General features: G+C 36.5%; 2 protein-coding genes across 2 annotated transcripts in view; both read right to left on the reverse strand.

The window, feature by feature from the left end:
* Positions 1-15,146, reverse strand: part of LOC145673035 (E3 ubiquitin-protein ligase sina-like) — a 59,591-nt gene extending 44,445 nt beyond the window's left edge. Inside the window, exon 1 of the mRNA XM_081742393.1 lies at positions 14,864-15,146. The gene's annotated coding sequence lies outside the window, so the exon portion shown is untranslated. The remainder of the gene's footprint in view (positions 1-14,863) is intronic.
* Positions 15,147-15,688: 542 nt separating this feature from the next.
* LOC145679085 (uncharacterized) lies at positions 15,689-16,549 on the reverse strand. Its single transcript, XM_081749680.1, has one exon. It carries the CDS (start codon positions 16,547-16,549, stop codon positions 15,689-15,691), a length of 861 nt encoding a protein of 286 aa, XP_081605806.1.
* Between the last annotated feature and the right edge of the window lie 1,121 nt (positions 16,550-17,670).

The following is a 17,670-nucleotide window of genomic DNA, read 5'->3' on the forward strand; positions in this document are numbered from 1 at the left end:
GCATTTCACTTTCTCCACGCACACGAGTTTTTGGCTATGTGTTAAGGAAATCATCAAGGAAATCTTTCCATCTATTTAAGATGCTATCCTGATCAGTGAGAACTGTTCCGTTGGCTTTCTTTAATATATAAGCACGAAATTGATAGCCTTTTTAAAGTCCATTGATGCATTTATACATGTCCGGAATATTTTTATTTTTTACTATTATCTTCAAGTTAATTAATTTTAGCTTTCAAAAATCGCGTTTCTTTGTTCTAAAAGTTTTGGAAGTTTTCCGCCGGATGACAGTGAATTTTATGTAATTATTTCGTTCGGATTTCGTAGCCAACGCTGTTTATTCTGTTTTCTCTTCTCTGCTACTTGAGTGCATTCCTGGTTGAACCATGCTTTGTTCCTACGTATTTCTGCCTGTCCCAATATTTCCTTTGCTGAAATTTTAATGTTTTCTCTAATTTCAACCAAGTATCTTGAACACTAGTGCACTCCAAACCTTCTAAAACCGAGAATCTATTCGACACTTCAATCTGGCTCCCCTCTCACCTGACTCTCCTCTAATTTCTTTAAATTAAACCGCTCCGATTTCAGATATTGAATATTTACTTTATTCAACGATAGTCTCTCTCTTATTATCATAATCAACTCCTCTGAACGACCGAACATCAGTTGTGCTAGACTGTTTTCTTCTGTCTACTAAAACGTGATCGATTAGATTATGTGTTTTTCCGTCTGGTGAGGTCCAAGTATATTTATGAACATCGCGATGTGGGAATTTTATAATCATCACGATAAGGTTTCTGGATGTTGCAAAGTTCACGAGTCTAACGCCGTTGTCACAACCTTCCTTATGCAGACATTATTCCCTATAATCGGTTTGAAAATACCCTCTCGTCCTACTTTCGCATTGAAACCGCCTAACAGAATTTTCTTATGGTATTGCAGATGATCAAATACCCGTTCTATTATTTCTTAAAACCTTTTTTTTATTGTCATCCTTATTTTCTGTTGGGGCATGTATATTTAAAACAATAATATTACATCACCGACCCTTAAGAGAAGTAAAACAAAAACCAACATTAACAAATTCAACCCATGTAATTGCTGATATTACGCATTCGTTTATGAACGAAAAGCCCTCATCCTAGTTGGTAATTTTTAATTCGTTCCCCGTAAAAGAACGTAACATTTCCCAACTTGACTCCTCCATTTCCTTCTAATCTAACTTCCTGATATCCCACTAGTTCCATCTTCTATTTCTAAACTCATTCGTTACACATTTTAACGCGCCTGCCCTATAGAGACTTCTTATCTTCCATGTTCCAATTCTCATGTCGATTTTACTTTACTGAGTTCGTGCCAAGTTATCAGTTCTGATCCGAGGAATCTGCGAATATATCTGAACAAGCATTTTTTTTTTCACAGAATGAGTTGTTAGCCCCACACCAAATCCCCAAGCTGGAGGATCAGCCCTTGTCTGTCCGCGACTGCTTATTCAGTATATTCGCAGCTAACCTCTATATCCGAGAGGCCTTTCCTCGATCCACAACATGAGAACGCGCCGTGCCGTGGTGACAGGAAGACTACATTTTACGGAAATTAATATAGCTATATTTTAGAATTACAATAGGTACTGATTATCCGAACACTGATTTAAAACACACAGGAACAATAAATATGCTTGGATATATGGACGCATATTAAGACTGTGAAAGCTTCGATGCCGTAAAAATCGTAAATTAGAGACTAGTGTCAGTGTAGTATTTCATGAATGCATCGTACGTTTGACTATCCGAACTATTCTTGATGTATCACGTTGTTTCGTTTTATGGCTACATAACTTTATAATATTTTTGTAAGTGATTATACACTTTACTTGTTCTCTGCCAATAGCAACTGTATGAATTGTAAAGGGCGCCTTGCATACTTCACAGCTTCTATATTAACAATCATTATTTGAATTTATTATAAAAAGCTGGTACACAGGATAACTAAAACAACTTATTTATAATGTGATGTTTCGTAGGGCGCCTTATGTAAAAGGCGCACTGTACTTTTCACGGGTTTTTTTACCAATAGTAACTGTATTTACTTATTGTACAGAACTGTGGTATACAGACGAGTAACTAAAATCGTCCATCTTTGATGTGGACTCGCAAGGGCGCCTAATGTAAAGGGAGCACTGCACCTTTCACGGGTTCTTTACCAATAAAACTGTAAGAATTTATTATTAAAAACTTGTAACTTTATTTATACTGTGATGTTTCGGAGGGCGCATCGGGACACGTCCCGGTGTCCCGGTGGGCCAGCACGGGCCTGCACTGACCCACTCAGAAAACTTGATCCACTTGACCCAATGACCCACTGACCCACTCCATCTCTGGTGCCGTGATTACGCAAACAGTGCAGAGATGGTTTAACAAGTTTAAGGACGCTGACGAAATACTCGAAGACGCACCACGTGTCGAAAGATCAACACATGTACAAAATGAAGATATTCAGGCAGCAATTGAGGCGAATAGTGGCCAGATATGTGAGGAACTGAGACTACAATTCAGTGTGAGTGGAGAAACCATTCGGCCACATTTCCATCAACTTGGGAAGTACTACAGGTTGAGTCGATGGGTCCCACATGACTTGACTGCGGGTCAGAAGGCAACGCGAGCACACACCTGTGTTTCTTTACTGTCTTGTCTGAGGAAGGAGAAATTTCTGGACAGAGTGTTGACATGTAATGAGAAGTGGGTCCTGTACGAATCTCCACGACGCCGTCATCATTGTTTGGCATCCCATGAACCGGTTCAAAAACAGCCAAAACCAGCACTGCACCAAAAGAAGGTCCTCCTGTGTGTTTGGTGAGCTGCTCGCATCGTGCATCGGGAACTGCTACCAGCTGGTCAGAGCATTAATGCGACTGAGTACTGTCAGCAGTTAAGCCGTGCTCAAGAAAAACTCAAAAGTCTGGAGCCAGCAAAGAGCTTCTGTTACAGGACAAGCATAAGTCCCACGTGGCTAGGATGACCCGGGACAAAATTCTACGCTTGTATGGGAAACACTATTGCATCCGCCATATTCCCCGGACATTGCACCGTCCAATTATCATCTGTTCCATTCCTTGGATAATCATCTTCGAGGACACCAGTTCAAATCCCTAATAGAAGCGCAAAATGCACTTTATACCTTCTTCGTTTCACGGCCCACCAAGATCTACCGCGATGAAATCCATGGCCTTCCAGAATGTTGGCAGAAGGTCGTTGATGCTGATGGGGACTAATTTTAATCTTCCAGGTACGTCTTAGGTGACATATTTATGTTCGAAAGTGGTAGGTGAAAGAGCGACAGAACTTTCTTGGTTACCTTTATAGATTAGCGACGAAAAATAATATTTGTTATATATTGTAATTTTTTAATTTCAGTTTTTTTTGGTTATATACAATTTAACTAAAATTGATTCCATACTTATTGGAAATGTGAAGGCAATAAATAAATTTAAGGCTTAAAATAACAGTTGATGGCTCTTTTGGTTGATAACTCACAGTAGGATTTAAAACTGTATGGTAGCTAAAAACCTTCATAAGTTTGGCAACCACTGTTTAAGGTGATAGACTTCGAGACCAAAATTCTTCTGCGTTATTTTACAAGCATATGTGCGTCGTCATTGTTAGGAGAAGCCAAACATCAATAGATACAATATTCTGCTTAAGGCTAGTTTTAGACGGAAGCATTTATCGTAGCATTTGTGGCAGCAGATATGTTGCCAAAAATCTCGTATAGTATTCTATGGCATCGAAAGTATCTGATGATTCTACATGGTAGCGTTTTGATAAGCATCTTACCGTGACGTAGCAAACAAATCACTGGGGAAGAGCACAATTATGGCTCCAAAACTAAAGCGTGAAGTAGCTAAAGCTATAGTGGTTGTAACAACAGTTCTCGCGGTTATATTAAACAACGAAAACCACAAAGAAGTATGTGGGCAAAGAATTGGTTGTTGCGGAGGGATGATAATATTGTACTTCTTTCTATGGTAGTGAAAGAACTGAAGCCTGAGGATCCTATTGCATTCAAGAACTTTCTGCATATGGATAATGAAGCCTTCGAAAAGTTCTTTGTACAGACAAGGATGCTCCTCATATTTTTCAATCAGCATAATAATAGCACTTCAACTTCAACTCATTTTTCTTTAATACAATTCAATTTCCCAAACAAAACAAGAGCATGGATATTTGGCACAAAATCTTTCGCTTCCTTTTAACATACCGGACTAGAAATGCTGGGGAAAATGCTACGAAATAAAGCAGGTTCTATTGACAAGAAATACCATAGGATATGCCATGGCATGTGAAATGCTATATCATTTGCTACTTTACACGCTAGAATATCGATGATACGATTTTTGCTACGAGAAACGCTACGATAAATGCTTCCGTATAAAACTAGCCTAATAGTGCATATTTTTCATATACTTCTCAGCTCAACAATCTTTTGATTAGTTTCATGCAGCTTCCCACTCTTCCTTAACCTGACGTGAGTCAGATGCATTTCCATGTACTTTTTCTACCCTACATTTTGTATTTCTTGCTCAGAATATTTTAAACGCGGCCTTCCTCTAGAATTTTTCTTTCTGCCATTCCCTCCATAGTTAATACGGTGATTCATCCATATCTCATAATGTGACCAATCATCGTATTTCTTCTTTTTGAAATATTGTTCAGTACCCCTCCTTTCTCCTACTATTTGTAATACTATTTCATTTTAAATCTTTTCCACTCATTTTATTTCCAACATTCTTCTTTCTACAGCACCAGGTTTCCATTTTCCGTTTTCCTCTTTGCGTAGAGTTTATGTACCACATTCACACAACGCCACACTCAATACATATGCTTTCATAAGTCTTAAGTTTTGTGCCAATATTTCCGGTTAGAGTATGTCATTTATCTTTGAATACCTCCTTCGCCTGAGTTATTTTGAATTTTACAAGTTGTTGGCACCTATCATTTTTTGTTGTTGTACTGCCTAAGTAACAGAATTTCTGCATTTTTCCCACCAACTGATTTATTTTAATCGTCGTGTACATCTCATAACTTTTGTTTCAGTCCTTGCATACCGTTTAGACCTATTTCTATTTTTTTTTTCATTGTCTGCAAACAGTGCAATATTGTCCGCAAATCTAAGCGTGTGTATTTTCTGTCCATGGAATGTTATTTCTGAACTGTGAATATCCTTGATATATTTTATTGCTTCTTCACTGTAGAGATTAAACAACATTGGTGACAATTCTTTCCTGACCCCCTTGTGATTTGCTGCTTCTTCTCCCTCTTCTTTTACCTCAATTGTTTCCTTTTTGTTTGTATAGATCATATATTATTCTTGGAAGTTTTTCCTGATTTCTTGGGGGAAACGGCAGCTCAGTGGTAAAGTGCTTACCTCTGGTGAGTGGGGTTCCTGGTTCGATTTCCGACGACGTACATTTTGGTGGACAACATTGTGCCCGTCGATTTTCTCGAAGTACTCCAATTTCCTCCCACCTTCTCATTCCACCAAATCTTTCATCATCATTCACTTGCGTTGGTCATCGTCTCCCTTAGCCTAAAACATAAACGTGGGACGTTAAACTGAAAGATTTCACTTTATTTCATCTTCTTGTTGATTTCTTCAGCAACTTGGATATTTTGTGTTGGAAGCAACAAAAATGGGTTAGAAGTGCGATCACAAAAGTGTGTGATCAGTTATTTCGTAATTTGTTCAGAGTTAATTTCGGTCTTGATTCGGTTTTAATTATTTTAAGCATTTAGTTCGAACTGACAAGGGAATCCTGGTAAGATGGCGAACAGATAAATAGCAGAGACTTATACTCACCTTTAATACATATTTTATACTTTTAAGCAAATTTACTTTAGACTTTATGGGTCTTATGCAGAGTCGTTCTGAAGCGTCTTAGTGCCATACTAAAGAGTATTCGACTAACATATGTTTCCTGCAGTAGTCAGGCCTGTAGTATGACGCTAATCATACATCAAAACAACTCTGCATACGGCGGTATATGTTTTGTTATGATTGTTTTAATAATTGTAGTTTAAGTAAAATATAGTAAACACCAGTACCAGAACTTTTTTATATAAGAATTTAAGATGCTACTTAAACTGGATAAACGGACATTGAAATCTTCTGAGAAACAAAAGACGACTAGTTTAATGATTTCGCACAAACATATGCTGAAGCAATAATAATAATAATAATAATAATAATAATAATAATAATAATAATAATAATAATAATAATAATAATAATAATAATAATAATAATAATAATAATAATAATAATAATAATAATAATAATGTTCCCCGAGCTTTCTCTCGTCTACAAATTGCCTACACGCTAGCTACACCTCGTGGAGCCAAACAACTGGAGGGATCCACTGAGTATGGATCTTCTCAAAATTCCTAACTCAACATATATTTGTACATACACTTTCTCACTAAAACGGTACTTATTTAACAGGGATGATTGATGTAACATGAAAATTTGATCTTACACTTCATCTGTAGTCTTATAAAAACAATCTAGTTCTATAATTTTGTTCTGAAAATATAGGTTGAAATATTTTACAATCACTTATCGTCTTTTCAAGTGCACAATAATACCTGTTTAATACTAAATAGACCGGGGCTTGTAGTATTGGACCCCCGGTCCCAAAGCTTGGACTCCTCCCAACAAAAAATTTTGGGTACGCGCCTGAGGCAGTGTATATATTACGCTACTTGTGAACCATTAGGAATTAGCGAGACTGAAAGACAGAAGCGTCTTATGTTTATAATCAGCATTAAGAATATGTAGATTTCCCCCTAGATGTTTATGTAACCCGTAACTCTTAAATGTTTTGAAGTTTGCATATTAGCGTTACTCATACGTAGATTCTTTATAACAAGTATTATTATTGTTGCTATTTTCCACCAACCATTTTTTAAATGAAGAGAAGAGGGTTTGGAAATAAAAATGCAAATCTGCTCACAATAAATATTTACATTAAAAGAAAAGTTTAATTTTGGTTGGAGTTCAGAATCATCTACTCGCAATTTTCTGTAAAAGACAAAATTATGTTGTTTATTGATCGAATAAATAATCTTTACTCTGGTAATTTTGGCGATAGAACTACGTTAAAATATAATGTAGCGACATTCTTATAAAATGTATTAGCCTCCTATATTTAATTTAATATTGTACTGATGACTGTTCGATGTAGTGCGTCTTAGTTACCAAGTAGCAATCGTGCGTGCTTTACAATAGCATAGCTAGGAATTTTCTAAAGTGTCAGTGAGAGGGCTACTAACATTTTTTGAAGGGGGTCTGATTTAGCATTAGGGAAGTACTGTGTTCAAACTTGGCCATCTTCCTACTTAAGGTTATCCAAAAGTTCTCTGGTCCAGTAATGATTTCAGAAAAATTTCCCCGGAGGGTGAAAGTTACTTCAAACATACTGGTAACTCAGGTTCAGGAGAATCGGAGAATTGTTGCAGGGGAATTTTCGTAGCTCCAAGAGGAATTTACCCTCGGGCCACCCTCTGAGATCATCACTGTTCTCATTCATGCCAAGTAAATGCAAGGCTTATACCTTTAACATAGATCTTGGACAAGATATTTCCCACATCCCTGACTTGTCTTGCATTCCGACCTGAGCATTGTATCTCAGGGAGCCAAAATATCTGTATGTAATGTACGGAAACATCTTATCAAAAACAGCAAACTAGTGTAATTCAACATTTTGTACGTCAAAATTATAAGCAAAATTTAAACACATTTTGGAAACTCTAAATTCATTCTAATAAATTGTTTTCTAGTGTCTACTCAAAGGTTGGTAGTTTAGGGATTATCTGTATTACAATTGCATTAAAAATTAGATTTGAACGTTCGATAGAACAATATAGTTATCATCCCGTACTTTTTTTAAATCAAAATGATCCAATATATTCCAGGCAAGAATTTTCTTGTAGGCCTTAGAGAACTATATATAGTGTAGCCAAACCCAAACTATCACTCAACTCAGTATGATGTGCTTATTCCGAAAGAAAGAAAGAAAAAAATACGAAAACTCGATTTAGAGGCCGTTCAAAAATTTTGCGGCCCCTAATCCAAAAACTAATTATTGTCCAAGATCGCCAATCTTTTGATGCATTTTTTGGATCATTCCGAAAATTCTTGTTTTAATATTTTAGTTAATAGCAATATGGCCACTATTGACAAGAAAAATGTAATGAAATCTTTAAGTTTAACGTCCCACGGCACTATTGAGAAGAGACGCAGCTGTAGCTCCGCCATTGTAGGTTTCTTTACCCGTATGAAATGTTCGATTCTCGAGGGACTAATGCCTCAGCTACAAATTCGAATACTGATTCGGATCTCTTTTTAAATATTAGATCCTGTTCCATGTAGAATTCATGCCGAAAAGGGACGTTAAAGACAAAATAACCAATGATAGTTTGTTGTGGTTTCCAACGTAATATAGTTCTTTTCTATCTTCTGTTTCTTATTGGTCTACAATCCTCACGATTGGTTAAATTCAGAAACTCCAAACACGGTTGCCATTCTTGGTGATATAACTATCCGAATTACGCTTCTAAGATCCCAACTGTCCAAGGAAGGCTCGTGAGAAACAAGCAGTCAAATAAAAATAACATTTTACATTTCTTTCTGGGACAGTCAGAAGGACAACTGTACTCACAGAGTTTTATTTTTTCATTTATATTCATATTATGATACTAAATAGTAATTTAGAAATCCCGAGACCATTGTACAAAAAAACTGAAGGGCATCCCGGGATTATAGCTATTTTCTAGTTCTAATAATAAAGGACAAACGAATCAATTTGTGCGTCATGGCATTCCTAATAATAAGCAGTTACTTAATATATATCGCTACCTGCGCTATCATTTGCCTGCCTACGCTAATAGATGTCGCTACCTACTATCGTGTGTTAAACTTGGCACGAAATTTTCCGATTTAAAACAATTTTGTGACGATTTGTTTGCAACTTAAAAACTGTTTTATTCCAACTTAATTAATTCAAAATAAGACAAAGATCGTAACCATTTTTAAATTCGTGGATTAATATTTGTGTAACTAGTACAGATATGGTTTAGTTACTGCAACCACTCGCATTTTGTTCACTGATGCAGAACAAAAATAATATTTAATGTATTTTTGAGCTTACATGTATTTTGATGTGTCGCTCTTTGATGATGCAGCAAACCGAAGGCTCGGACGGAACAACTTGTGAATTATTAATAATGGTTTAACGATAAAGGTTTACTCTCTGTGGGGCAAGGTCAAAATTGTTATCATGTAACTTTTGCGATACAAACAAACATCATGTACGTTCTCATGATACTTTGTTTCCGTTCCTTGAATTATGACCCTATAGGCGATTTCCAGATTTCAGAACAGCAGAGTTTCTAGATTGAATACTCTGCGATTGGTCCGAACATAAATACACATTTGTAACTATTGTTTTTACAAAACTATATGTAGTAACTGTTTCTCTATCTTTTTTTTTTTTTTTTTTTTTTTTTTTTTTTTTTTTTTTTTTTTTTTAGGAATTCGGTTTTCCACAATTTCTTTATATGCACTGGTGTGCAAAACTTAAGACCGAAATTAAGATTCGCATGCGGTCACTGCCAAGTGGCATAAGGTCGGTGAAACTTGAACCACACACAGAACGTAGTACTGACAAGTAAACCTTACGTTTGGGTGAATCGAGTTGCTGACTGAGACACATATGAGAAAGTAGTATTAAATGTGGTCAGTCTTTCAGTGAAGTTGTAGGTGCGAAGCTCCAGGGGTTTAGGAGATACAGCTACCAGAACATTACATGGAAGTACAGAATAGTCTTCATACAGTTGGAGGTAAAAACTCTGTAAGACCTCTTGTAACGACAAAAGGTGAATAACAAATATATGGGTACATATTAGGACTAGGGAGAAGTCATATAGTAAGGGTATACCTGACGGCGGCCATCTTAAAATCCTCCATTTTGAATTAAGGTTAAGTTTTTAAAATAGGAATAGGGTCATGTGATACATGATTTAAGGCGCAAATTTAATCAGAAGAACAATGGTGGCGTTACTTTTGATTTACGCGCAATTGATAAAAAGTTACAGGGAAATTAAATATTGTTGCAGCATATGTATTAGTCCTTTACCCCACCTTGTAAATTTTGTGTTGATGATAATAATTAAATAAAAAGCAGATGGATAAATATTAGGTCTATGGTAAGAGTTGCCTTGATGGCGGCCATGTTCAAATCCACCATTTTGAATCAGAGAAAAGTTTTAAACAAAACGCATAACATTGACACCTTATTAATAGCAAATTTTACCATACGGTGTGCAAAATGTAGTGGTTCTAAGTGACTCCTTTATAGGGGAGAGGGGGAACATTGGTACGATTTTTACTTACCCGAGATTTTAGAACATATAGTCAGCTTGAGAAACATGATTTTTTTTCCTACTTAAACTGTGATTCTTTAGCTACATTTACAATTGTACAATATTGTTTCTACTAATGTCCTACCTGGAGTAAATTACATTTTACGAAAGGTCTGCAATCTGTACCAATCTACTTCATGAGGGGAAAGATTGGTACTGGCTTGGGTCAGATTGGTACGAGTAAAGTGAAATATTACACAGACTTTTTGATAATAGAGATAACGTAATTTTTTGTTTTATTTTTCCATGAAATATTTTGAGATATAATATTCAATTAAACTTCCACAAACTCAAGTATTTTAACAATAGATTTAAGGAGCTACGGCAGCAAAAATGAAAAATAAAAACATGTTTCATAAAAAGAATGTGAAGATTTGTCAGAATCTTTAGTAATTCAACAGATCTACTTCAACCTGTTACAAAAAATTAAATTAAATTAAATTAAATTAAATTAAATTAAAAAATAAAAAGTCCAATGCTTGCTTGGACTCATCAAAATTTAGAAGTCCCGCAACCTATTTACAAAGATAAAAACGTACTATAAATGAGGATCTGTCTCTATAAGAAAAAATAGAAGTAAATAATCCAAGGGCTACCTACAGTTTTACAAAATTTTGAAATCTTTCATACCTCAACTACTAACTGAAAAAGATATTATAATATTGGATCGACCGTTCCCTTGTCTCCGAAGGAGGCGGAGCTTTGTTATTATAAAGGTAACCAAGAAAGTTCTGTCGCTTTCTCACCCAAAACCTTTGAAATCGATATGTCACTTAAGACGTACCTGGAAGATCAAAAATAGTCCCATCAGCACCGACGACCTTCTGCCAATGCTATGGAAGGCTATGGATTCCATCGCGGTAGAACAGGTGGTAATCGGATGGTGAAATGTCCGGGGAGTATGGCGAATGCAGTAGTGTTTCCCATAAAAGGCAAAGAATGGTGTCCCGGGTCATTCTACCCACATGGGGGTTAGCGTTGTTCTGTAACAGAAGAACCTCTTTGCGATTCAGATGTGCTGGCTCTAGAGCTTTGAGTTGTTTTTGAATACAAACCCCTGCTCAAAGTACACAGTTGCATTAATGCTCTGACCAGCCGGTAGCAGTTCCCGATGCACAATGCCACGAGCACTCCACCAAACACACAGGAGGACTTTCTTCTGGTGCAGTGCTGGTTTTGGCTGTTTTTGAACCGGTTCATGGGATGATAACCAATGATGATGGCACCGTGGAGCTTCGTACAGGACCTACTTCTCATCATATGTCAGCACCTTCAGCACCTTCCAGAAATTTCTCCTTCCTCAGAGAAGACAGTAAAGAAACACAGATATCTGCTCACGTTGCATTCTGGCTCGGATCCAATCATGTGGAGCCCATCGACCCAACTTGTAGTGCTTCCCAAGTTGATGGAGGTGCTGACGAACGGTTTCTTCACTCACACTGAATTGTAGTCTCAGTTCCTCAAATGTCTGGCCACTGTTCGCCTTAATTGCTGCCTGAAGAACTTCATTTTGCACATGTGTTGGTCTTCCGGCACATGGTGCGTCTTCCAGTGTTTCGCCACCGTTTTTAAACTTGTTAAACCGCCGTTGCACTGTTCGCGTAGTCACGACATTCTCACAAAAGGCCTGGCATATCTTCTCCCTTGCTACAGCGGCGTTTGACCCCAGTTTGAACTCGTACAACATACTCGCTCTTAGGCTCTCTGTGGAGGTCCCATGTTTACTCTGTCCTTACGCAAGTTCACTGTGTAACTGAACTGCCACAATCAGGTAGTATATTGGGTATATTCACACCAACAACTAACCTTCGCCTTATCTCTATTCGCATTCAACTCACGGTGTGAGGGCCAATAGAACACAGACATCCACAAAAAGCGACAGAACTTTCTTGGTTACTTTTATAATATTAAAGTTTCCAGAATATATATTCCTTTATAATATTGCATTCCGGAAAGTCGGGAATGTAATAATAGGAAGGTTTTCATATTATTTTGATTAAGTTATCCTCATGCTTTGATTACGGAAATCAAGCAATCCCACAACACATAGCCTATATTATTAGTAACTTTTTCTACTTGATGTTAATCACACCGAAAACTGTGATACATGGAAAAGAGTGCACAAAGAGTAATCTCCCCTTATAATTACAAATGGAAGGGTAGATTGGTACAGAGCAGTGGGGGCACATTGGTCCGTACCAAACCACCCCACATGCATGTGTACTAACTACTAATGTGCCCCAACCGAACTTCAGGATCATTAATTCCTATAACTGAAAAATTACTCCAAGCAGGGCAATTGAACATAAATGAAATTATTTGTAAAGATTTACATTTTCATGCAACATTCATAAGTTTTTAAAAATATAGTGCTTATTACAAATATAAGCTTACAAAAACATAGGTGAAAACTTACTTTTGCTTTAACCCTTTTAAATTATGATGGCACAACACCCGTACCATGGCGTCGACCTTCGGAATTTGCTTTATAAGTCTCTAGTAAAGCTTTTTAGACCGGGTTTTTTGGATTCATTCAAATTTGGAAGCATCATAGAACATATTTTATGAGCATTTTGCAGCCTCGCGTGCTCTGTCTGGGAGCTGTGACGTCACAAACATGGACGATGGGTTTAAAAAAGAATATATTTGAGAAGTTTTTTCAAAAAATCCCTGACACATTACTATTTACTCTAGAATCATGGTTTGTACCTCATTGGTTTCATTATGAGACAGGCTTTCGAAATGTTCCACGCAAATTTTCCTATCGTGTGCCAGAAGCGGGAAAATTTTGTCCAAAATGGAAAAAAGGGGATTTTTTAAAGAAAAATTCCCTTTACCCCATTTTTATCTTCACAGGTACACGATAGCGAAATTTGAGTGGTACCCTTTGAAAGGCTGCCTTATGCTGAAGAAAATGAGTATGACTCATGTTGCTAGAGTCAACAGACGTGTGTCAAAAAAATCTGGATTTCTTTATTTTTTTCATTTTTTACACATTTTTAGTCAATTACTTTAGTAAAGTATCTACAGTATTATCACTATTTATTATAAAGTCATGATACATGCCTCGTTTTCTTTGGCATGAACCAGTCTTTCAAACGGAACCACTCGCATGTCTCTAGCGAGTACCATAGTGGAGAAAATTCGCAAAAAAGGGAAATTTTTGTCAAAAATCCGTTTTTCCCCGATTCGCAAATTTTCTCCACTACGGTACATGCGAGTGGTACCGTTTAAAAGACTGGTTTTGACCAAACAAAACGGTGTATCAATCATGTCTCTACGATAATTAGGGATGAGTCAGGACATTTTTATATAAAAATGGGTTATCCATTGCTCACATACGGGAAAGCTGATACTGATTGCACATGGGCAATATTTTTTTCCTCTCTTATTTTTCAAGATATAACATTGAAACTTCGTACAGTTATTACACATAGTATGTAGTATGTTTGAAATTTTTGGGGCTCTGTGGGTTGACACAGGGGCCGGCCAGAGGGGCCCAAAATCGGGGGAAAAGGAATTTTTTGACAAAATTTCCCTTTTTCGCGAATTTTCTCCACTATGGTACACGCTAGAGATATGCGAGTGGTACCGTTTGAAAGACTGATTCATGGTAAAGAAAACGAGGTACAATTCATGTTCCCACAATGAACAGTCTTGATGATGATAGTTTAGAAATTCACTAAAAAGGTATTATCAAGGGAAAATATGTAAATCGGCTGTAGCATTAAAACTATTCATCCCAGGGCCACTCTTTGTATCTCATTCTCTTCACCATAAAGCAAAGTTTTTTAGTAGCATTTGCATGGTCGTATCCTATACCAAAGGGGAGATATTCGCGATAAAAAAGGGATTTAAAAAAGAAAATCCCTTTTTCCCACTTTGAGCGGAAATTTCCCGCATTTGGTACACTTTAGGGAAATTTTACGGACGCAGTTGGAAACACTGTTTTACTAGAAACAAAACAGGGTATGACCCATGATCCTTCGATAAATAGTCTTGACGCAATAGATGATTGAGTGAAAGTCTACAAAATACCTAAAAAAAAAACATAATTTAAAAGGATTAAGAAATCAAGTTTTTTTTTCTGCATAGAGAAAAGAACGCTGTGTCCATCAATCAACTATGGCTCACGATGTTCGTTTGTCATCAATGTTACCAACACCAAACTGTTGTCTATTTACCTCTTCACAGATGTGTGTGTCTTCACAGTGGAAAAATATCTACCTCATACCTGTGCCCCGTGTATCAATGTTCCCCCTCACCCCTATGCGGAAATCTGTCCACAGACACACACACACACATATATACACACACCAGGCACAATATTATTTTACTATTATGAAAGATTATATGCAGATATAGTACACTATCAAAGAAACACTCACCTGAAGATTTGGGTGTGTTGTTCCTTTATAATAATAATCTTCCTTTAGAAGCTATTAAAAACACAAATGTTCGAGAAACTGATGACGTATGAATTCCAAATCATTTAAAGCATATTGGCGAAAAATGACGAATCAACTTTTTCAACTTTCTAAATAAAACATTCCTGGCGCAGCTGTTTTACAAAATAACGTCTATTTCATCTGTTACAAGCTACGCAACTCATTATCAGCTAGGGATTTCCTTTTTAAAGTAGAATAACACTTCCTTTTTCGCAAGTATTTCCTGTGTAAAGATTCATGATAGTATGTTCTTCAGCTTATCATATAGATATTTTAACAAATTCCGCTATTCTTTTACTCTCATTAATAAAGAGGCCCCTCTTCTTCTAGTCTAATATGCTTATACATGCAGTGGCGGCTGGTGACAATTTATTAGGTAGTGACAGAACTATATTATTATTATTATTATTATTATTATTATTATTATTATTATTATTATTATTATTATTATTATTATTATTATTATTATTATTAGAACATATATAGAATTTCAATTTAATTATAATCGATTGTGCTTACTGGTTCTCTTGCTCCTTTCACTGAAGTTCTATTCTTCTTCATGCCAGTCAGTTATTCAGAAATCAAATTTGGGGAATAAATCTTGAGATGCTCTTATTTAACTAAGTTTGTTATTTATCTTGTTGATAAAAAAGACACATACACACTGATATTGAATAAAACACGAGTACACTGTTTAAAAAGAAACACTTCACTTGCACTGTTTATTCTCTTCGAACTTTCAACTGAACACGTTTGGTTGACTAGTTAAGATGCACGATACTGAAACTCCATGCGACGATTTTTCTTGCTGGAAAAGACGTCGATAATTTTTTTGTTAAAATTATCTATCTCATTATCGAATGTCTTTTCACATAACAACATGCCTAACGCAGTTAATCTTTCCTCTTTCATGGTATTTCTTAGGAAAGTTTTTATTCTGTTCAACATCGAGAAACATCTCTCTGCTTCTGCTGTTGACATTGGCATAGTTATCAATAACTTTAAGAGTTTAACTGTTTCTTGAAACATGTCCCACAATTCATCGTCTATAATGAACATTAAGAATGACACCGCGCCAGACACCGTTCTCAGTTCGCTTTTTAATTTCTTTTCCTCCAAGAAGGGATATTTTTTAACCATCTCACTGAGATAATTATTGAGGAACTCCTTTTTGTAATTGTCAAATTCTTCTACAGCAAATAATCTCGTAGCTACAAGGTGCTCAGTGAAGTGAAATCTAGATTTGATCTCCACTAGGATTGCATCACAAACTTCTAATGCTTGTCTTTTTTTGTCGTTATAGAACGCCTCACTTCGCCATATTTTTGCACATTGTCCGTCTCTTGCAGTTTCTAATTCAGTTTCTACTTCCTGAATAATGTTGTCAAATTGTTCTCTGACTGACTGCATACCAAGTTGAAAATTATGCAGATGTTCTCGAATCTTGACAGGATCAGTACATTTCTTCTGTAGTTGGCTGAAAATAGTTTCTACGTGTGGTATAATCTTGTGGAAAAAAGTCAACCAAAATACGAAATTTTCTTCATTTAATAATAGCTTGTACGCGGAAGCTTGAGTTAAGGTGGTTTGTAATGTTATATCTTCACAGTTTTCTATTGCTAACATAACATCAATTAGATCTTTCCGATACTCGTAAGCTGTATTTACTCCACGAGACTGAAAATTCCACCTGGTGTGAGAAACCCGCGGCAACCCCCAAGCAGTGCATATGAGATCGTGAAATATCGGCTGCTTTCGGACTCTGCGTGACAAGCTTTCGTTGTCACGAGCTAGAAGCAATGGAAAGCCTTTCTCGTACACAGCTGATAGGGCGCGTATATGGTGATACCACTATGCCAAGCAGCATTCAGAAGCAAGGGCCTGGTGACAGTCACCGAAGCAGAGTTGCCACCGCCAGGTCTTTCGCGCTAGGTCTTGCGACTAAATAGATACGGCAGCGGGCAGAAAAAAAGGAAGAAATTCAGAAGCAGTTATGATATTTAACTCGCTTTCTTTTAATATTCTGAATCTTCTACCTCTCAAGGCAGTGACATGTCACGGCGTCACTGCCTCAGAGGCCGCCACTGTATACATGTATTCTAACTTTTGACCAATTATTTATGTCACATAGGCTACTGGATGATATTAAGATATATATATATATATATATATATATATATATATATATATATATATATATATATATATATATATATATGTAGGATGTACCGAAAGTAATGGTGAGAAATGAAACCACAAATTCCTGGAACCAAAAGAAGAACAAAAGTTTATATGACATATAGTCCAGAAATGGAAGTAGACAGCTTCGAATATGGGGGAAAGGAACTTCACACTTAGGAAATGGAACTTGCTTTTTTATAAAACAGCATTAAAGACACGTGTGTACAGTTACGCAACAGCTGGGAGTGATGGAATGCATTTGAAACTCATGATTAGCATGTTTGTATAGATGTGGGAGGACAGCACTTTGAACATCATCTGTAGGTATGTTTATTGTTAGCGCGTATGACCAGGGATTTATTTGTAGCCAGGGAAGCCTGGGAATTTCCCCCCTTCTAAGTCTTGACTTCTCTGTCTCTAAGTTTAATTCAGTCTTCCCAGCCTGGAAAGATATTTTCCCCCTTACATAGGCTACATAATCTGTTTTAAAGTACAATAATTCAACTGCATGTTTTAGTGGCAATTCTTTATAAATTTTCCCCCTTTCTACAAAATCCACAAATAAA

This window comes from Thermobia domestica, chromosome 2, assembly GCF_964235325.1.
Source record: "Thermobia domestica chromosome 2, izTheDome1.hap1.1, whole genome shotgun sequence".
NCBI classification, from domain to species: Eukaryota; Metazoa; Arthropoda; class Insecta; order Zygentoma; family Lepismatidae; genus Thermobia; species Thermobia domestica.

Excerpts from the sequence above, each read along its gene's own strand:
- LOC145679085 (XM_081749680.1), bottom strand. The coding sequence starts at position 16,549 with ATGTTAGCAATAGAAAACTGTGAAGATATAACATTACAAACCACCTTA.